Source organism: Lytechinus pictus, chromosome 7 (genome assembly GCF_037042905.1).
Source record: "Lytechinus pictus isolate F3 Inbred chromosome 7, Lp3.0, whole genome shotgun sequence".
Taxonomy (NCBI): Eukaryota; Metazoa; Echinodermata; class Echinoidea; order Temnopleuroida; family Toxopneustidae; genus Lytechinus; species Lytechinus pictus.
In genome coordinates this window covers 31,119,583-31,142,293 of record NC_087251.1, presented here as the reverse complement: position 1 = coordinate 31,142,293, position 22,711 = coordinate 31,119,583, and the positions used below count along the sequence as shown (strand labels likewise).

General features: G+C 35.8%; 1 protein-coding gene across 1 annotated transcript; it reads right to left on the bottom strand.

Moving 5' to 3' along the window:
• Positions 1 to 2,238: 2,238 nt before the first annotated feature.
• LOC129265828 (hypoxia-inducible factor 1-alpha-like) lies at positions 2,239 to 13,240 on the bottom strand. The gene is made up of 6 exons (XM_054903760.2): positions 12,508 to 13,240; positions 11,158 to 11,321; positions 7,920 to 8,129; positions 6,953 to 7,149; positions 5,828 to 5,934; positions 2,239 to 4,617 (listed from the first exon to the last, which is right to left on the bottom strand). The coding sequence occupies exons 1-6, from the start codon at positions 12,554 to 12,556 to the stop codon at positions 4,466 to 4,468; spliced, it is 879 nt and encodes a 292-aa protein (XP_054759735.2). The 5' UTR covers positions 12,557 to 13,240; the 3' UTR covers positions 2,239 to 4,465.
• Positions 13,241 to 22,711: the final 9,471 nt, after the last annotated feature.

Sequence of the window (22,711 nt, the reverse complement as noted above, 5' to 3'; positions counted from 1 at the left end):
CTCACCTTCAATCACTCAGCACCACGACCTTCATGACACACAACATGCAAGAATCCCCTGCTCTACCGCTCCACCTTGACCCCAATGCCCAAGGTCAAGATCTCAGGTGGCAAGGCAAAACAGATCTCCACCAACGTGAAGATTGTTTGCATCAAGCCATTTCTCGGGGCTCTAGTCTACGATACCAAGCATCTTGGTCAATATCATGATACAATATCATGATACTTCCAGTGCAAACACATGTAATGTACTGTACGAAGTACAAATATGCATCTTCTGTTGCTACCTGTACAGCCATGTTCAGTTTATATTATACAAGTATGTATATTAATAAACAAATTATTGGATGACAACTTTCTTGAAACAATGTTGAGCCTGAGACCATAACTTCTCCAACATAATTTTTTCTAATCATGAAAATATATTCATAGAAATGTACCTGTAACCCCCCCCCCAAAAAAAAAAACCACACTATCTAATGAATCTACAAATCTTTGCAGGTAAACAGCAAAGAATTGTGTCACAATCATCTGCCATTAGAGGAATTCTTGAAATCAGATTGCTTTACAGTATTTTTCACATTATCAATCCTGAGTTTCCAAACAGCAGGTACATGTATGCATACAGCCAGGTAAACACATTTCTAGTGTCTTCTACAACAGACTAACCAAACCTAAAAGAAGATTGTCTTTCTCGTATCATTCACGCTCATAGATTGCAGTGTGGGTAACTTTAATGTCTGGCAACATGTGTGTTTCTATTTGTTTCCTTGGGTTTGGTATTATGAATGCCAAGTACATCAGGAAAGTGGGTACAAGGTTTGTCTGGTATTGTGATCTAAAATTGCTCTTTCAACCACTTAAAGAGTAATTTTAATCAAACAAAGATAAGAATTAAAAAAAAAATGCAAACCAACATTGTCTATCAACACAATGTTGATTATTTAGCAATTTACGAAATAATACTGCCAACTCAGTATCCAGGGCAAGAGAAAATTTGAATTTTCCCCCTTATTTCGAACCAATTAACACAAAATACTTGGCCCTTCTCAGCTTTTTTCTTGTCAGAATGTTCGGGGGAGGGGTCTAGACTATCATTTCACATGATACAAAGAGAGAGAGAGAGAAAGAAACTATGATTGAGCTTCACAAACAAATAATACCACATTTATTCTTAAAATTAATAAAAGTGCCCAAATTTTATCAATTTTGATATACAATACCTTAAAGCTACAATGTCATTTCTAGGCAACCAGGGCAAATTTCACAGCGTGAAATTGGAAGCAAATCCCTTGGGAGAAGATGACAACCTATCAGTACAGTATAGTGTACTGCCATCTGCTCCACAGTACCACGAATGTAAAATATTTGAGATAAGTTATCACTTACATACATGCAGCGGACAGAACATACCTCTAGAACATAAATGTGATTTAAATCAGGACTACAAATCTACTTCAAAGTTGCGAGGTTAAAGCACATCTGGGATCAAAATAAAAGCTAAGAGTATCTTCAATAGAAAAAGAGTGAACCATGTTGAGACACGAGTCTTAAAAAAAAGTTTTGCCAAATTTTTGTGTTATGTACTCAATTTGCTTTTGATATGTTGACCACTTGTTGCAACCAAACGTTCATTGTGGGACTAAGTTCATGTGCATGTCATAGCATTCATGTAGATTTTTTAAGATGTTCAACATCAATAAAAATTATGTGTCATCATAACCACCCATAAACAAATAATAAAACAGAAAATAAATAGATGTTCAAATATGTTTAGCTTTTCAACAAGCCAAAAGAGAGACTAAAACTAACATAATGTATCATGAAAACCTTATTTTGAAGAGAGTATTGTATCAGGAAACCTTTCAAATTGACCTACATATGCATTCCTGACTGACGATGAAAAACGTCCAGCATCATTTCAATTGCAGATCACCATACAACATTTTTTATCACAAAGCACCAACTTGTCTTATTAATTTGCAATCAACATCAATAATAAACCAAGGTATATATGACAATATTCTGAAGACACCTGTGCCTGAGAATGTAGTATACTTATTTCATAGTCTCCAAACTAATTCATGTCAACATAAGGTCAGATGAAATATGCGTCCAAATCTAATAATATTATCGAAGTAGGTCAACATATGTAGTTTGATGTTTGTTATTTAAACTTTCCATTTGTCTTTACATGAGAAGACGAGATTATAAATTAAAACCAACAAGTTTTTTTTTTCATAGATGTCAAGTTGGTCTTCATTTAAGGTTTATTTTGATACTGCCATCTGCCCCAACAGCAAGTAATACTGTATGAAAGCAGACTTTACAGTCAAGTGCTAAGTACAGTATATTGATGTGTTGACATTAATAATAAAATGCATCCAAATTTTGTTTCAAGTAAACACTTTATCAAGTGGACTTTATTTATTTTCTTTCCATTCTCAGCAAAAAGTCTGAACACTTATTATCAACTAGTTCATTCTAGCACATATGGTTATAAAATGGAGTCATGAAAGCAATGCTCATCTGCATTTGATTTATGTATCATTTAAGATAAGAAATATTCATATGACATCTGAGAAGTAGGTAAAATTATAGTGTTCCGAGGGATAATTCACAACCTAATTGGTCTAAAGGGAGCTTGGGGAAATTTTCATCAGAATGCTCAAGTTCCATAGGCTCTTCCTCTAGAACTTCTCTGCAATTCCATAAAATCATCATCCTTTTTGTAGGTCCGACCTTCATTTTTCTCAAGTCTTGCTTCACTTCTTAAACTGACCAAGTCATGGTCATTGAGGGCATTACAGACTGTCAAAAGAACCAGACATCGGTGACAAAAATTTCATGAAGGTCCCACATAAAGGGGGTCGGACGAACATATTTTATGGAATTGCCCTTCTTCTGCTGGGCCCCACTGCATAAAAGTTACTATTACGGTAACTTTGCCATCCAGTTGTAACTACCATGATGGTAACAATACTCAACAGCCAATCAGAATCAAGGATTTCAGGGGAGATACCAAAAATTACCATGAAAGTTGCTTTGGAACTACCATGAAGGCCACACAAGACAGTCTACAAAATATCAAAGACTTCTTGGAAGGTATCATTGATAGAAAAGTTACAATCAATGGATTTTAATAGTGTAACTGGGTCCAAAGTAAACACAGTTCATACAGACTTACCTGATGGCATAGTTGACACACACAATGCACTGTGGTTTGTTGGTCTTGTTATTATAGATGATAGTAGCTTGTGTTTCGAGCCACATGTTTGTGAAAAAACTTAACCAACTTTTAAAAACTTAACTTAACTAACCCTAACTTTATGTTAGGGTGGACTTGTCCTTTAAGATACTTCCATCAAGTACTTGATCAAATAAAAGTTAATTAATTTGTACTCTATTTCAATCATCTCAATGCCTATTTTCCAAGTATGAATACGCAAAAGATTGATTTGCCATTGTTCTGCTTTAATTTCTATAAATTTTAAGAATAAATTTTAGGATTTGACTTAGTTTGATTTATTTCTTGAACTGCCCTTATGAATTAACATGTTTGATGTAACATGCTGGTTAACATCCTTGTAAAAGTTATACATCTGTAACATTGTTTTCTCATTTGAGTTAACCAATACGCTGAAAACTGACCCCCCTCCTTCATAAAAGGAAATCAAGACTCTTTGTTCGGTATCAAAATTACTGTTTGTATAAGGACCAATTCAGGAATTCTTGACTTATGAAGAGTAGACATTTAGGTTGCCCACAAAAATCTTCTTTGGGAAATGTTTATTTCTCATAAGATATTTTGATCCCAGTCCAAAAACTAAATGATATAGTATATCATGAGTCGTTTGTTCAGTGCACACAAAGGTCACAAGAAAATACCATTGGTGGATTAAAAATATATAAAACCAGCCGTTTAGGATGAACATTGATTTTTTTTTTAATAGAAATTTAACAGTGAAATGTATTTGATTTTATTCAGAATTCCTATACTAGCCAAACACTTCCAATCACACGACCTTCATTTTTCTCAAGTCTTGCTTCACTTCTTAAACTGACCAAGTCATGGTCATTGAGGGCATTACAGACTGTCAAAAGAACCAGACATCGGTGACAAAAATTTCATGAAGGTCCCACATAAAGGGGGTCGGACGAACATATTTTATGGAATTGCCCTTCTTCTGCTGGGCCCCACTGCATAAAAGTTACTATTACGGTAACTTTGCCATCCAGTTGTAACTACCATGATGGTAACAATACTCAACAGCCAATCAGAATCAAGGATTTCAGGGGAGATACCAAAAATTACCATGAAAGTTGCTTTGGAACTACCATGAAGGCCACACAAGACAGTCTACAAAATATCAAAGACTTCTTGGAAGGTATCATTGATAGAAAAGTTACAATCAATGGATTTTAATAGTGTAACTGGGTCCAAAGTAAACACAGTTCATACAGACTTACCTGATGGCATAGTTGACACACACAATGCACTGTGGTTTGTTGGTCTTGTTATTATAGATGATAGTAGCTTGTGTTTCGAGCCACATGTAACCCCCGTTCTTTGCCAAGAATCTGTATCTGCCGGTTGATGTCTGACCCTTAGCATACACTGGGGAAAAATGACAGATAATATCAGTGAATAAATTATTTTTCACTAGTAATACAAGACATCTCGCAAAAAAGGAAAGAAATCTTAACAGAATGATTAGAGAGTTGAGATGTAGGGAATCTTTGACAAAGTAAAGATAACAAATGATAAATATTGAGGCAGGTCATCAGAATGAGACCAAGATCAAGCAAGCTTTTGCCCTTTTGCTCTATGCAAGGTTACCGTCCTCGCTGAGATTGCCTTGGGACACCTGCATTACCATTTGACAGAAATCTGAATCCACTCTCATTTGGAAATTAATTGAACAAGCTTTTCAAAGAATACAAAAGAAATGCTGATGAGCCATCGCTAATTCTTATGCAAGGTAATTGTACCTTCAACAAATGTTGACCAATTTTTATGATGATGTGTATTTATAAAATACCACAAATTGGAAAACAAGACTGGAAATCCCTTTTTTTATGGGACCTACTGTATGCTTTAGACTTCCTGGTACGTACCACAGAAAACTCCCGGTAATATATATCAACCCATAAATCAAATTCTATCAAGTACACTGATCATTCACCAACTTGTCTTTAAAAAAATATTTTGGATGCCAACAGTACACAACTACGTCAGTATTGGACCAATTACTCTTTAATGCTCTGGAAATGTCATCTAAGTCATCTGATGGTCAACTAGGAGGTCAGAGTTTGAATACTTAGAATATTCATGCAAAACAGTGTACAACATTCCCATGTCTCGATCCCTACACATAGCTCAGTTCACAAGCACTGATTTATTTGTGGGTTTTTTTTATACTGAAATTTTATTTTGACAAAAATGAAAGTAAAGTAGTGCTACTGCTAACTTGATTTGTATGATCATAGTTAGCACTAGGTTTTTATTTTTATTGGCTCCAGCACAGCCCAATTCTGGACCTTAACCTCATGTGAAGTAATAATAAATCTGAAGGGAAGTATCTTAAATTATACTCCACTATTTTGAATGAAACAAAGAAAACAGAAATCATTGAAAGAAAAAAAATCTAAATAAAGATTATGATTTTTCTATTAATTTTTTAATTAATTATAAAATCTGAAGCCAGCAAAATGAAATCTGAAAATATTTCCTTATCAATGAAATAGTGAGCTAATAACGTTCCCAAACTTTGATGTCATGCCCTACATACAAAGTAACCAAAATGATTATGAAGAGAGTTACTTACGGTCTTTATAGCTCTTATCAATGAGTTGACCATCCAGAGCATGGTAGTAGATATAGAATGATTTGCCAACCAGTTCAGTGGGTATGTAGCCCATCAGTTGCTCAATCCTGGTCAATAAATCAAACCATAAACAAGTTCAACATTATAAAAGGTCAAATCCACCCCAGAAAAATGTTGATTTGAATAAATAGAGAAAAATCAAACTAGCATAATGCTGAAAATTTCATCAAAATCTGATGTAAAATAAGAAAGTTATATTTTAAAGCTTTGCTTAATTTTCACAAAACAGTTTGTGAAAAAACTTAACCAACTTTTAAAAACTTAACTTAACTAACCCTAACTTTATGTTAGGGTGGACTTGTCCTTTAAGATACTTCCATCAAGTACTTGATCAAATAAAAGTTAATTAATTTGTACTCTATTTCAATCATCTCAATGCCTATTTTCCAAGTATGAATACGCAAAAGATTGATTTGCCATTGTTCTGCTTTAATTTCTATAAATTTTAAGAATAAATTTTAGGATTTGACTTAGTTTGATTTATTTCTTGAACTGCCCTTATGAATTAACATGTTTGATGTAACATGCTGGTTAACATCCTTGTAAAAGTTATACATCTGTAACATTGTTTTCTCATTTGAGTTAACCAATACGCTGAAAACTGACCCCCCTCCTTCATAAAAGGAAATCAAGACTCTTTGTTCGGTATCAAAATTACTGTTTGTATAAGGACCAATTCAGGAATTCTTGACTTATGAAGAGTAGACATTTAGGTTGCCCACAAAAATCTTCTTTGGGAAATGTTTATTTCTCATAAGATATTTTGATCCCAGTCCAAAAACTAAATGATATAGTATATCATGAGTCGTTTGTTCAGTGCACACAAAGGTCACAAGAAAATACCATTGGTGGATTAAAAATATATAAAACCAGCCGTTTAGGATGAACATTGATTTTTTTTTTAATAGAAATTTAACAGTGAAATGTATTTGATTTTATTCAGAATTCCTATACTAGCCAAACACTTCCAATCACACTAAAGGCCCTACAATCGTGATTCTTTTCTTGATATTTCAGAGCCAGGTATCAAGGGCACCTGTTCCTATCCAGCCCTGGATTACTAACCTTTCATCACAGTATGTAAACTTCATGTCCATGCTGTGCCTTGTAAGAAATGCACTGCAGTCCAGGGGTACCTCAATGTTGGAGGGGTGTGGTATGGGGCTAGCGATGAGTACAAGGCAGGGGGAAGGGGGCATCCTGTACCCCAGTACCGATGTATCAGATAGGGCCAGTTTCATGTGACCTTGACAATGTACCGCCTGCAGGAGCAAAACCGAGAAGGGAACATTACAGCAGGATCTGTATCATTAAAGAACGACTGTTATGGACGAGATGAAATTGGGAGTCGTGGTGTGTGTCCATAATCCACGCTACATGAACATAAGGAAAGTAAGGAATGGTGCAGAGGTGTCAGGTTCGAGACCTGGGTCAAGTCTTTCGGATGGTGGTGTTAAAGGTCAGTTCCAGATGTAAATAATTAGGCCTTTGTCTGACTGACCCATGTCTGTAAAAACTCCATAAAAAAAAACTATAAAAAAAACACACAAAGAGATCATATGGTGAAGGGTTATCCAAAAATGAACCACTTTCTTTTCTTTTCTTTCAAATGGATCATATTGTTCTACTTAATCAAATTCAAAATTAACAATCTATCAAGTTTGTTCAGTCATGAATTAAAAGTATTAAGATATTTTAAACAACAAGAGTTAACATTATTTGTAATATTCATCTTATTTGACAACATATGTAAAACATGATTAGAAATTATCTCTTTCTTACAAGTGACATTAGTTGTTTCAGTTTAATATTCATATCTTCAATAGGAAAATATGATTGAAATTGAATTATGACTATAAATATGAATTAGAAATTAATTCACAAACAATAAATCTTGACTTGCCTTTTTCTGATATTCATGAAAAAAAAATGAATTGTAGCATCGTGAATCACTGCTACAATAAATTATTCATAAACCAAATCCAATACTGTGCAGATCACTAACAATGATCAATACCTTGCCTGGCCTTACCTTATATGAGGCTGCTTTAAGGTTGACAATCTTTCCCTTGGGTGTTAGTGTACACTTGACCCTCATAAGGAAACTGTGATGTTTACGCTTGGACGTTATTGAGGGGAGGGTGGTCAGCGTCAGGCCTGGCCGGTCAGACAACTGTTCTCGGATCTCATCGTGGTCGCATGGGTGAGCGTAGTCATAGATGCTCTGGCCCATTAGGTCCACCTTTGTTGAAAGAATAGTCAGTGATCTTGATTACGGTATAATTGTTCTTAGTATTTAAAAAAATGTTTCCTTTTCATTAGTAAGTGTTGATTGTGAATACAAGAAGTGAGAAAAAAACTCTTCATACATAAATATTTACTTATTCTGCCTATATTATTTAATTCAATCTTTTCTGACATAGATGAAAATGTCTTGTCATGTCTAATATAATGACCAATGACCATGACAATGGACCTTTCCATATTGAATTTAGCATTGCCAGTATGAAATTATGTTTGAACTTTCATGCATGTTAATTGCATCTAAATGTGGAGATATGCAAATTAAAAAACATGTACTTCTTCAAACGTGTATGTGTAGTGCCCTAAGTTTTCCGCTTTGCGGATCTTCCGCGGAAATCGCGGAAACCGGGGTAGAAAGCGGAAAACACAGTTTTGAAAAAAACAGTGAATTCGGTGAGAAATCTTAGTTTTAAACTTAAAGTATAAAAAAATTGGTTCGAAAAGCATCCTTATTGATAATACAGTCTATAAAATCCAGTCTAGAAATTGCACAAATTAAGCTCTGTGAAACAAGCCTACCGATCGCGATCGCAAACCTTACCAGATTTGACCCACAATAAATTTATAAGTACAAAACTACGTAGCTACTTACGCAATGCAGCTATCCCAGCAGCCTTTGTGCGCGATTCGTTCTGGAAATTTTCATGCACAGCGAAAGCAATATTCACGTGCACATCACGTTACTACGGTGATGGAACGCTTGGTCGCCCCGCCCGTACCGTACTAGTAGCATGTATGCATCAACGAACGTAGAGGGCAGCAAAAACACTGAAGTCTGAAGTGTGTTGCTGCCCTCTACGTTCGTTGGTATGCATGTTCATTCATGCAATATGCACATGTATGTACTGTGACGAGCACTGTTGTTGTTTTGATCGTTCTGCTTGCATGCGCATCTGACTTTAGTTATTCGAATTCGCCCATGCTTTGGAGTACGTAGGAAGGGAAGTCAGGTAAGAATTTTTACAGTTTTTACTCATTCAAAATTTTAAAAGTGTCTTTTCTGAGCTTTCGAAGAATTTCAAAGTGAAGAAATTTAGAAAGCAGAAGAAAGCAGAATTTGAGGTTTGTAAAGCAGAAGAAAGCAGAATTTCAGGTCTAGAAAGCAGAAAACTTTGGGCACTATGTATGTGTAAGAACCAAACAAAGTACAGGGAAAATAATAGGAAATTTGGGTAAAAATAAGGAAAATAATAGGAAATTTGGGTAAAAATTTATCATAAGGTATTTCCCCCTGAACTCTTGTGTCAATACAAGGAACCCAATACTTAACATTACCGTAATACAAGAGTATGCATTCATGATGATTCAGCAATCATAAATTTAAATTACCGGGTATTCAAAATTGAATGACATACATACATGGATAAACTCTCCATGACGTTCACAAATAGGCAGTTTAAAGTACTTGAACTAGGCACCAATTGTAAAACTACACACTGAACAAAGTACATTAATCAACAAATAATTTGACCTTTGATACCTTGGACTTTATTTGGTGGCACAAAGAGAAATAAAATGGTGGACTTTATATCCTTTAGATGGGTAGGCCTACTGATAAAAAAATTAATAATATTTTGCCTTCTTCTTTAACACATGTGTATATTGTACAAAAAACATCAGGGTCCCATGACACAAAGATTAGTGATTAAACGTACTCTTGATATTAAAGATATTAGATTGATTGTACATTTTAGTATATTGTTTTTATGATTGCTAAGCTTTGTGTTACGGGTCCCAGGATTGAAAAAAATTTGAAATATTGTATAATTAAAACAATAAAAAACAAAAGAAATAGTGAGTGTGGGACATCAGCGACTCTCTCAATTGCATATCACTGAGTTGTGCTTATAACTGTTTTGTGAAAAATAAGCGAAACTTAACATGTCATAACTTTCTTATTTCACATCCAATTTTGATGAAATTTTCAGTGTTTTGCTTCTTTGATTTTTCTCTTTTTTTTTCAAATCAACTTTCTTCTGGGGTGGACTTGACCTTTAAGAACACTACACAATTTACTTTTAGAAGAAGCACATTGATTTCTTAAGACACTGATGCTTGCAGGAACACAGTTGAGGCCAGAAGTTTACATACATCCAGGAAATTCAAAGAAAAGTTGACACTCCCCAAACATCATAAAATTTACTGTATCTCATAAAATATTTGTGCTATCACGACTAAATTGATGACAAATGAGTACATGTACATGTATGTCTTGCCCCTTCATCACATTGCTTTGTCTTTAGGAGATGAAAAATATTTAGGTGTCATTTTTTCCCCAAAATCTTCATATATTCTTGACAAATTAAAAATAAAAACTAGACAAAGACATTTCATATTTGTGCCAGTTACTTCTCAACACAAACATTTCAGATTAAAATTTTGTTCAGTGGTGACATAGCATGATAGAAAATGTAATACAAATCATAAATTTGACATTCATATATTTTTATGAAACAATGTTTTAAAATATAATAAACAATAGAATACATTTGGCACGAATATTCAATTTTTCTTCATAGAAAATTCCATCTGAAATATACCTTTATACCAACGGCATCCCAATCATGTGAAAGAACTTAATACGCTTTTTCATATAATACCAAATTTGATGTGGTAGTATTTATTTTTCTACAGATACAGTAAATTTTATGATGTTTGGCAGGTGAACAAATTTCACTGAATTCCATGGGTGGAGAGTGTATGTAAACTTTTGGCCTCAACAGTGTATCAGAGGAGTTGCTGGTTTTCCATATTGGTTGGATCTAGATCGAAACTCTTTATATTAAGATAGGGCAAGAGCAGAGAATATCCTTCATACCTTTCAGTCACAGAGGGAAGAAACCATCAGCCATAATATAATTCGTAAATAAAACATTTATCAATTTTGTCAATCACTCTCCCATTTCTTACATCTGTATTTTCATATATCGATCTGATTTTATGATTAAAAAAGAACAATATGTTACCTGATTGATGCCGATGTGTTTTGAGACATTTTCTGAAATATAGATCATATCGCCTTCTTGTGATAAGACTAATAAAAATCCATCTAGAGCTTTCTGGTAGTGAGAATCAACAATCTGTTCTATCGCCATGGATTTACTTTCTTCTCTCTCCTCCACCTTGATTTCTGAAGCAAAATACAAATGTTAAAATGAACAAACAATATTCAGCAATAACACAAATAATAGATTAATTAAATTAAAAATGAATATTGGGACTAATATGAAATAATAATTTTCCACTCTACATGTATACGTACAGTTCTGTGCATTCAAATGTCCATGTGACAGGGTAGGAAATAATGTTTATTTTCAAAGGCTATTTTTGCCACATTTGGGCACTTGCTGAATTTGGGGGTCTCTTATTTCATTTCAAGGACTAAATGTATCTAAATGTAAATGTATCTGATCCTGCTGTACAGTATGTAAATGAGGAATATTGAGTTTCCACATATTCTTAAATATTGTTTGGGGCAGATCTTGCGGCAACTTTAGAAAACATGGTCGCCCAACAGCATTCCATTTTACAAATTTTAGGGGCAATTTTGGCTGTCATGGGGGCAAAGTCATCCGTTGCCCTCATGTACATGTACTTCTTACGCAGCCTTGTAAACAATCCCACACAAGATAATGAATGAGTGCTGGCTCTTGTTAACAGTGCAAGTAATCATGTCTACCATTCTACATGTACCCTGTAAAATCTATTATGTCAGTTATTTTTAAAAGGATCTACCGATACATTAATGTCATCTCTCAAGCCCGCAAGAGCATACCATGCATTGCTATTGATAACATGAGCACGGTTGGTGGGATCGCTCTTGAACTATAAATGTACAACATACAGTACAGTCTGGAATAGAGATGGAACAATGTGGTTCAGCAGGAAGAAAAATACTATTAATGCTGTTGATTGTACATGTAATAAACATTTATTGGATATCTTTTCAAATCTGAAATTACTTTCCTGTTGCTCATGAGTTCACTGAAACATAATCACAATGTCAATGAAATTCGCCTACAGGTACAAGTACTGTACGGATTGTAGGCCTATGTACATTTTGTCTATGTAGGCATGGATCAGAAATGCTGGTATTGGTGTTTGGCCTATTTTTACACCAACCACAGCATCAATCCATAGAGCTAATAGCTCTATGATCAAACTAAGAAGAGGATGGTGGTCATGGGTTGATGTCAGTGGCTATTAAAGTGACCAGGGCTTGTTCACCCTCTAAGAATCAACACTAAAACCAAACTTGCAATTGGAGATGCTTAGTATTAAAATTACAACACAATTTCTGGTTATTCCTTTCTTACCTTTGGGAAGCACTTTTCCAATCTTGAGATAGCTCAGTATAAGCCTCATGATGCCTGCTTTATCTAGCTGAGCACAGGCATTGTGTTGAAGAGGTAGAGTGTGGGCCAACTCGTAAAATATTTCAGTCTCTTTCCCTCTTCGCGACCGAGCTGCATTTCTCGATTTCTCTTTCCTCTTCTCAGAGTTTCTAAAGAAAGATCAGCAAAAATTTTCATTAAAACGGTAGTTAAAAGAACATCAACAATTCGACATACAAATACCACATTCATGGTGGCTTTCAAATTTATCTTGGGTCTGTTGCGGGATGGCAAATCAGCTATAAATGCGTTCACAGTATAAAGTGCATAATGTATACCTCGGCACGGTCCCGGAATAAATTTCATGTACACGTATCCATTCACACTGAAGCGGATGATTTTTATGACTTCCGTAACAAAACACATGTACATGTAGGCTTGTGACCCAGTGAGTGACCACGATATAACCAGAAATACTTGTTACTCATGTCTTATTGATGGATCTACATGTACATGTATGATGTAAGACTACCGCAAAACTCCTTTAAAATTGTTTTTCTTTGCTTCTAGTCAAAATTGCATTATTTTAAAGTGCAAAATATATAAACTTCATCAAATTTAATATGTTATCATATTGATTTGAATCCACTGGTACAACTCTCTTTATTTCTATTTCACTTTACATGTAATGTACATGTAGGTGGTCTATGAGGTGTTGTAGTAGTGTGCCTTCACACTGAAGGCACACTTTATACATAAATAGATGAATGAATGAATGAATAAATGAATGAATGAAAGGATGGATGGATGGATAAAATAAATAAATAAATTCATTCATACATAAATAAATACATAAATAAATAAATGAATAAATAAACAAACAAATAAATGAATAAATAAATAAATAAAACTTTTCTGATGCGAGTAATAGGATTTGAAGAGTTGATTTCTCAATCTATAGAAAAACAGGGTTGAGTGTACTCTGCAAAATAAGGAAATGATATAATATTCACCCGGACACTGGTACTGTACATGTTTTATAAAGGAAATTTGATTATGATGTTGGAAATATAGCACATTTTAGACTCCCCCATTCTCCAAAACCATGAATATGCATCATGTACATTCAGGATCTGCAATCTGTATACAGTCAAGTATTACATTTTTAAAAAAGAATTGACACAAACAAATCTGAAAATAATAACCAGTGTAAAGTTTTTCCACATCAACATATCAAGAGGATACATGTAGGACTATGCATCCATGGGAAGTACCGTACAGTGTATGTTCTCCAGTGCATGATAATAGAGACTTTTAGGAGCAGTGAACGTGAACGACGTAGCAGTCCTCTGATCGTTTGAGTCAACGTCGTCGTCTGCCCTTGTTCACTACAATTGCGAATACTTTAGATTTCACTCGACTTGTACGTGTACATTCGTCCACGTGAAATAGCGCGATAACCAGTGGGTTATGACACGCTGCCCGTCCCGGAAGATCTGGCGTACCATCGCCTGGCGACCCGGTCGGGTGATGCGAAAGTGCAACTTGTGTACACGTGCCCTTTCACTTGCTTTGATTCCTTTTTACTCGAGTTAGGATATATATCGATATAAATTTTGGAGGTCAGAAAGCAATTCCAAATATGATAAACATAATGCATCGTACAACTTACATTAATTTTGTGAAAAGTCACTGTAAACTGTGATCTTCATGCTGGGCTTGAACGGTCAAAATGACGTCACTCACGTACACTATGATTTAGGAGAACCGCAAAATAGATGTGGCGAGGTTCTCGATTCTGATAGTGGACGTGTGTGAGGACCTGAGGCATATGGAACGCCAAAAAATGACGTCATCTCGTACCAGTCCACTATGTGGACGTACATTTCTAAAAGTGCTCAATAAAATGTGTACATGTACATGACATTTGATTCAGATGTATACATGTACACAAGCCATTCATAATAAACAAGGATACTGATAAGAGATATTACAGCCAAGGAAGCATTACATGTACATATGTTTTTATCATAATTTGCTCCTATTTTCTTTTTGTGTATAATGTATTACAAAGGGATGGTGTGCTGCACTCGACCCAGGTGAGATAAATGGGTACCGGCAGGAAGTAATTCCTCAAAAAGCTGTGTGCACCTGAATAGGTAGCCTAGCTTAGCCGGGTAATAATAATTGCAGGGCCCGCTGGAAGAACAGTTTTTGGAACTGAAGTGGCTACCTTGGGTAAATATACCGTTTTTATTATTATTATTATGGTTCCTCCCTTCCATAATATCGTTGAATGGAAGCGTTTGCGCAACAAGGTTCAACGTGAAAATGCTAACCTCAAAGAAAACTTCTACAAGGACCGAGTTATGAAACTTAAACGTGAAAATCCGTCTTGTTGGTATATAAAGCACCTGAAAATCATGACTTCATGCAAAACATCAAGCACCATCTCAATTCCTGAATCACCAGATCTAGATGAGTTGGCCATTGCTGATGCAGTGAATGATCAGTTTGCAAACGTCAGTCGTGACATTCCTGAATTAGATTCACAAAGTCTGCCCGCATTCCTTCCTGCTCAGAAGCCCAAGAACTTTAGTCTTAATACAACCTTATGAAGTCTACAAAGAACTGTACCGAATCAAACCAGGAAAGTCAAGTGGCTCTGATGGTATTCCTACCCGCATCTTGAAGGAGTTTTCTGTTGAATTAGCAACCCCGCTGAGTGAAGTTATCAATTCGCCATACCAGTCCGGTATTGTACCTTCTCAGTGGAAAAGAGCAATCATCGTCCCCATCCCAAAGGAAAGATCCGCTACCTCAATTGATAAGCAAAGGCCGATCTCATTAATGGATTATTTCTCTAAGATTGCTGAATCATTTATATACCGCCAACTGTTATCTGACATTGAAAGCAAATACGACCCCAAGCAGTTTGGCGCAAGAGCAAATCGCTCTACTACGCAATGTCTGGTTGATGTCTACAACTGTCTCTGTGCAAGTACTGAAATACCCTGTAGTATTACATCAATTGTGTCAACAGACTTCAGTCGTGCTTTTGACCGTGTAGATCACACTGTTCTTATCAACAAGCTGATCTCCCTGGAAGTCCGACCGTGGTAAGTTGAATGGGTATGTACGTAACTTCCTTGTAGCTCGAGAGAGTAAGGTGCGCTATCATGGAATTCTTTCATCTTCTAGGACATTGACTGCGGGGGTCCCTCAGGGCACCCGACTGGGTCCCCTTCTTTTTCTTGTTCTTATCAACGATGTCATGCGTGATTCCTCAGCAAGGCATTGGAAATATGTCGATGATATGTCAATTGCGACTGTGGATACTTGTAATTTGAATCATGGTGATTCAATGAAAATTGTTCTAACTAATCTTGAAGGTTGGTGTAAGAGTAACAATGTTCGTCTGAATCCGCAAAAATGCAACATCATGAGAGTGAACTTCAGCAAATCCCCTCTACCTGTATTGGATTTTACATTGTGTAATGAAATCCTCAAGAAAGTGATGGAAATTAAGCTACTTGGAGTTACCATCCAGAGTGACCTAAAGTGGGGAATCCATGTTCGTATGATGATTTCAAGAGCATCTTCTCGCCTTTACATGTTGCGGAGACTGAAGGAGTTTAGATTGCCCCCTGCCGATCTTGTGACGTGTACATTGGATTTGTCCGACCCATTCTTGAATATGCGTGTCCAGTTTGGCATTCTAGTTTGACAGTGATCCAATCAGAGTCAATCAAAAGGATCCAGAAGCGTGCCCTTCGGCTGATATTTCCAGGATCGTCCTACAACACAGCCCTTTAATTGGCAGGTATCTCAGGTCTGCAGTCAAGGAGGCAGTCTCTCTGTCTCTCTTTTGCCAAGTCTGTGATCAAGTTGAACGTCTGCGAAGATTGGTTTGTGAGAAACAATCCGACAAGCGAAACGCTTCAAAGTACCTAGGTGTCGCACTGACCGATTAAAAAATAGCCCAGTGCCATTCATGACAAAACTGTTTAACTCGGAGTAAATACCTATGTACAGGATGATAGGGCCCACATATGTCTTTAACATGTGATGTTTATTTCAGATATGTATTCCAGTATAATGTATTTAGATATAACATGTATGATTTATCTTTTTGTTTCAACTGTTTATATTATTTCTATTCTTTCTGTATTTTTATTTAAAGACACACACTTACACTTGAAATCTGGAGACCTTCATATGTTTCCCTACCCTTCCTTCATAAATTTGTTAGATATACTTCTGTTTTTCATCATGTATAAATACGCTTTAAATTTAATATTTTGACACCTATTCCTTTGAATCTTCTACATGTAGCAATGCCGTGTTCCCCATCTGTTTAATAACCGTACTAATGATTTGGTTTTATCCACCCCATGTAAATTTGAGTATGTACTTTTGTTTGTATAGTGTGTGTGTGTGTGTCTGGATGCGGGGTGAGTGAGAGGGTGTGTGCATGCTTGGGTATGAATGTTTAATGTGTGTCCTTGTGAATGATTTTGTATTCTCTTTTAAATTATTTTTTTGTGATAATTAATATTCCATCAAATAATATACTATGTATACCTTTATTGTAAATTCATGGCGCAATAGAGTTTTTTGAACTACCATGCCTGTGTGTATTTTTATATGTGATTTTTATCAATAAAACCATTTATCTATCTATCTATCTATCTATTTCCAATTCTTTCGATTTCTTCTTTTTCTTTTGTCTCTTTCCTATAAAGTGATATCTTCATACATAGATTTTATACCTCTTCAATTAAAACAATAAATAAAGAATTTTTTTATTCCCATGTACTTCAGAACCTATTGAGCATTGAAGACTTAAACTACACGTGTAAGCCTACATTTCTGTCAAATCAGTTTCCCTTCCCTAATTTCATCAAATTAAAGTGCAACTTGTGCAATTCAAAGATGGACAAGTCTCCCAATTACAATACTGTACACATCCCCCTCATATTTTCTTCTTTTTTAAATTCTTCTAATTAACTTGTGTCCAAAATACAGAAGTCCAGTGGCATCATGCAGCATGCCAACAAATAGTCATGCACATGCACTACATGTAGGTACTACTACATGTACACACAATCTGTATTGTCTGTACAGCAGATATTGAGCGACTTTACATGTACCCAGACTGTCATGTACCGCAGGCCTGAGTTGTATTCTACACGGTAGGCCTACATGTACATCTTGTAGTATCTAATTTACAAAGTGAACACTTGTCCTGGGTTTTAATACATCAAGGGGTGTGTTGAAATTGGGTCACTGGTTCTGGATGCAACTGGAATGATGATGTGCACACATTTACAGATGCAGATACAGTATAGTGTAGGCGTACATGTATACGTTTAAAATGTATTATCCTCCATGATTGTATCTCAACTTCTCCAGTCTGAAATTGTAAACACTGAATACACTATGGGTAAAATACAGTATTTGTATGCGTACATACTGAAACTGGGCCATTGGTCTGCAGGGCTGCCAACTTTTGAAAAGAGTTTGGAGTGAGACATTGCGAGGGAGCGAAACAACCAAGCCCGAGGGGGGATGGTGTGGAAGGGGGCTTTTAAAATTTTGCTATTTAAATGGTAAAATCTGGCACATACTTTTAACTCTGATTCCATAAATACATAAGGAAGGATTCAAATAGGTTAATTGACTTTTTTAATGAAGTTCACTGACCTTGAAAAAAATTCCACATTTTTAAGTGCATTATTAAAAATCATCTGTCTTTATAAGCTTAGCAGTGAAACCTCAACCCGTGATTATCTGCTGCTCCCTTAAGGAAAAAAAGAATGAAGAAAATAAATAAAGAAGGAAGGAAGCAAGCAAGCAATATAAAAATAAATGAAAAGGTAAAAGAATAGATGAAAGGAAGAAAAAAAAAAAGACCCAAAGACAAAGAAAGGAAGGAATTAATGAAGGTAAGAAAGAAAGAAAGAAAAGTCTGAAAGAAGGAAGAAAAAAAAACAAGAAAGGGTATTTTAAAGAAAGGATGGATGGAAGGAAGAATAAACAAAGAAAGAAACAAAGAATGAAGGAAAGAAAGGGAAAAAGAAGGAAGAAAAGAAAGAATGAATGAAAGAAAGAAAGAAGAGATATACATGTAGGATGGATGGACTCAAGAATTAAAGAAAGAAAGAAATAAAAAAGAAAGAAAGAAAAAGAAATAGAGAAAAATATTCTTTTAAAGGACAGAAAGAACGAAAGACAAAGAAAAAAAGGGAAATTAAAAAAGAAAACAGTAACAAAAAAATGAAAGAGATGGAAGAAACAAAGAAAGATTGAAAAGAAAGAGGGAAAGAAAGATAGAAAGAAAACAGAGGAAGAAAGCTAAAACTATCATCATAAATAAATTATCAGTTTCTTTTTGGCTCAATTAAAATAAAGCTACGAAAGAAACTAAGTGTATCAACACACACACACAAATGCATATGTGGGGATATCATGTATTCCTATCGCCATGGCATGGCATTGCATTGACACTCGATCGCTCGTTGTGCCTCGCACAAAAACCCCGCTTCATAGTAAAATTTCGACGTCACTAGCTCTCACACGCGGGATACAGTATTAAAGCCAATGGCAACTCAATATCTTGTCTTTGCACAGCAAACCGAAACCAATTTGCATTGATGGTTTAGCTTTGCGCTTGTGTGGTTAAAAACTTTGTAAATTTTGCCTGGCCGGGTTATATAAATGTTATTGAATATCCGATATAGGCAAATAAACTTTTTTTCTCTCTATTTTCGGGGTTCAGCGTGAAAATTCCTATGATCAGCGTGAGAGCGTGAGAATCGGGTGAATTGTGTGAGACTCACGCACATTGCGTGAGAGTTGGCAGCCTCTCTATCTGTGTTACTATTTTGTATAATTTTTATACAGGCACTATTGCAAACTGCCAAAAGTACAGGGCTGTTATTCAATTCGATACTTACAGCCAGAAATGTAGTATTTATTCAGTATTTTGCTTTAAAAATACCTAACCATCTTTGGTATTCAATTGCATTTTTTGGCAAAGTATTTTTCTTAAAGCTATTATAAAGTCAGCCACCTACACGTACCAGGCTTAAGTCTGGCTTGCATTTAAAGTTTACAAACTGATTCATACAGTCATACATTCATACAATGCGCATTCTTCGGCTCAAACTTTATGACGTCACTATGGTGATTACTAAGTATTTTGCTTAAATTTGGATTGATATAGTGAAATAGATGTAATATGAATATAAGCATCATGCTTAGCCAAGTACATTTGTAAAATGCTTAAGTGGCACACTATTAAGCCATGTACTACATTTAAAACATGTAAATTGAACATGAAATGCATTTTATGTATGTCCTGGAATACCTGGATGTAAACCAACTGCCTAAAATATTATTTGTACTACATTGCTATTAAATGATTACAAAGAAAGATGTATGGACATGTTTACACTTTACAGTAAACTTCATATAAATGGCAATAACTATTTGATGGGTATTGATACTTTGTTAGTTTAGAAAGAGCTTAATTATAATATACATTTTGTTTTTTGTACAAGTTTTAAAAAAATACTAAGAAAAAAATATTAAAAGAAAAAAGTTTCAAAGAGCTATTTAAAAAGAAAAAGAAAATATTACATTTTAACATTATCAAGGAAGGAAAGAAAAAATAGAATTAGAAAGTATACTAAAAATACAGAACACCAAACAAAATCATGAAATGACATCATATTTTTTCACTCTTTATTTTTGTACTGGTAGGCCTACAATTAATACTCTTGGTTTGGTATTACACTTTCTTTGCACACATACAGTGAGCCTGGTACTTATTTGTATTGTCCAAGGTTGGAGTGTGAGTAGGCATAATGTAGGCTACTGTATTCTATCCCTTACTGAAAATATGTTGCTACATTGGTCGAGATAGAGCACTTCATGTGACTACCGGGTAATCATAATTTCACCAGAAAAACGAAATTCATCAAATATTTAATAGTTTGTGGCGTCATAGTAGAATATCTTTTTTTTTACTATTTTGCGTCCGACTGCAAACCAAGCAATCACTCGGGGACAGAGCAAGTCTAGTGATGTGACGGTGCAGATGCTTTATCCGGTTACGCTGAGCGCAGCGCAATCAGCACAGGTAGAAATGCAATGCTAGCTAAATCACAAACTTTCGGATAACTAAATGTCAATTGTGATATCGCGTCTTGCTTGTTTATAATTGAATCTGTATGCTGAAAATATAATTAATGATGACCATCATCAAAAGATTCAGGCTGCTTGATATTAGTTCAGCAGGGTAAACTCACAACCTTTAACCGGTAGGTGGAATCAGAAGAGCTCACAGCCGCCGCACAACACCAAACCACCGTGCACCCCGAGTGATGCTTGGGAGCTGGTGCAGCAGACATGTGCAGTCCATAGGTGGTTTCAAACCGCCTCGATCACAAGAATCCCCGTTAAATTACGAGAACTTTTTTAGGCTGAAAAATACCCATTAATTATTCCTGCATTCACACCGCCCTGAAACATACCCTTCGGGATAAGTTCCTGAAGTTACGAGCATGCGCAGTATGGTCTGATAAGCAGCAAGGCGCGAAATTCAAAATCACTAGCCCAGCAGCAACCCATGCACGGCGCCGCACCCAACGACACGCTGGGCTAAAAGTTCCCGTAATTTGCTTTCAGACCGCCAAAATACCCACGACCTTGGAAAAATCCCCGCGAAAGTTCTCGTAATTTCGCCAAGTACCTACTATTTATCGGGTATTTTCTTTCGGGGATATTACGCGTAGTTTGCTTTCAGACCGCCAAAATACCTGGTATTTTCTGATCGGAGTAAATTTCCCGATCAGAGAATACCTGGAACTGGCGAACTTCGAGGCGGTCTGAAACCACCTCATGATTCAGAAACCAGATAGCTTGATAAGCCAATTTTGCATGGCTAACTATAAAGCCGATTTAGATTTTTTCAAGATCATGGAGATGGGTCAATTATACCTCAAGTGATGTTCGTGCAGGCTCCACTCCACGGATAAATAATTTGCTACCGATTTCAAAACATTGCATGCGCATATGCGCAAGGGTCCGAGCAGACCCTCGCGCATGCGCATGTGTTGTTTTTAAATCGGCAGCGAATTATTTATACGTGTGAGGAGCTCGATGTTGGCTCTATATCATCAATTTTTAGGCTAACTGGAGATGGATATGGAGTGAAATTAGGGTGTAAAGTAAGAAATTAAGCTTTTATTCTTTTTTGATGCCGTTTTTACAATAAATATGCATTTTACCCCACCTTTGCCACTCGGAGTATCAGAGCGAGTTTTGGACCTTGATCTTCGGGTAGGTGTAGCATAGTGTAGCGGTAGTGAAGTGGAGTGGCCTGCACGAACATCACTTGAGGTAGGTCAATTAGGACTAGATTACCAATTTTTTTCCTTCAAACTTTAATATGGAAGGGAATAGGGTTTAGGGATATAAAACAAATATACCGGACGTTTCTTTCGAAAGTATCGTGGAAGTATTCATCCTCGGTTGTTCTGGCAATGTTACTATTTTCCCTCGGGGCTTTGCCCCTCAGGAAAAATAGTAATTGCCAAACCAACCTCAGATTAAATATTTCCACTATTTGACTACAGTACTTTCTCAAACAAAATATTTGTAAATTGTAGTTACGATTGAGTTCAGAACATACATGAATATAATGTTTAGGGTTATAGCAGGTTTGAAGTTATGTTTTGTATAGCTTTGCTATGATATATTTTCCCTTTGGAACGATGTAATCTGGTCAAGCAGAAGCTATGGAACCATTCAATTTTGTCCCATCTACATGTAGGCCTACTAGAAGGATGACCACATGAATTGTATTTGATGACCTCAAAAAATAGGTCAGAGAAGTGGAGGGGGTGTGTACTTGTTATTCAAGTACCTTGTAAACAACATTCTAAACCAGAATTTTGTTTAGAACTTACTGGTCCAGGGACTCAATTTTATAATTACATGTATGAGGGGAGCAATAAAAAGCTCTCCGAAAACCTAAACCTAAAGAGGAGAGGTACATGCAGGGGAGCACTGCAAAAAGCTCTTCTTTGACATACAAAGGGAGCTTTTTTGTCCGATTACAAAATGGAAGGAAGAATGTACCGTCTACTACATGTAAGTTACAACCCACAACCAAAGG

Excerpts from the sequence above, each read along its gene's own strand:
- LOC129265828 (XM_054903760.2), bottom strand. The coding sequence starts at position 12,556 with ATGAGGCTTATACTGAGCTATCTCAAGATTGGAAAAGTGCTTCCCAAA. Across the intron at positions 11,322-12,507 it reads TGGAAAAGTGCTTCCCAAAG|AAATCAAGGTGGAGGAGAGA; the intron begins GTAAGAAAGGAA and ends ATTTTGCTTCAG. Across the intron at positions 5,935-6,952 it reads TTTACATACTGTGATGAAAG|GATTGAGCAACTGATGGGCT; the intron begins GTTAGTAATCCA and ends TTTATTGACCAG.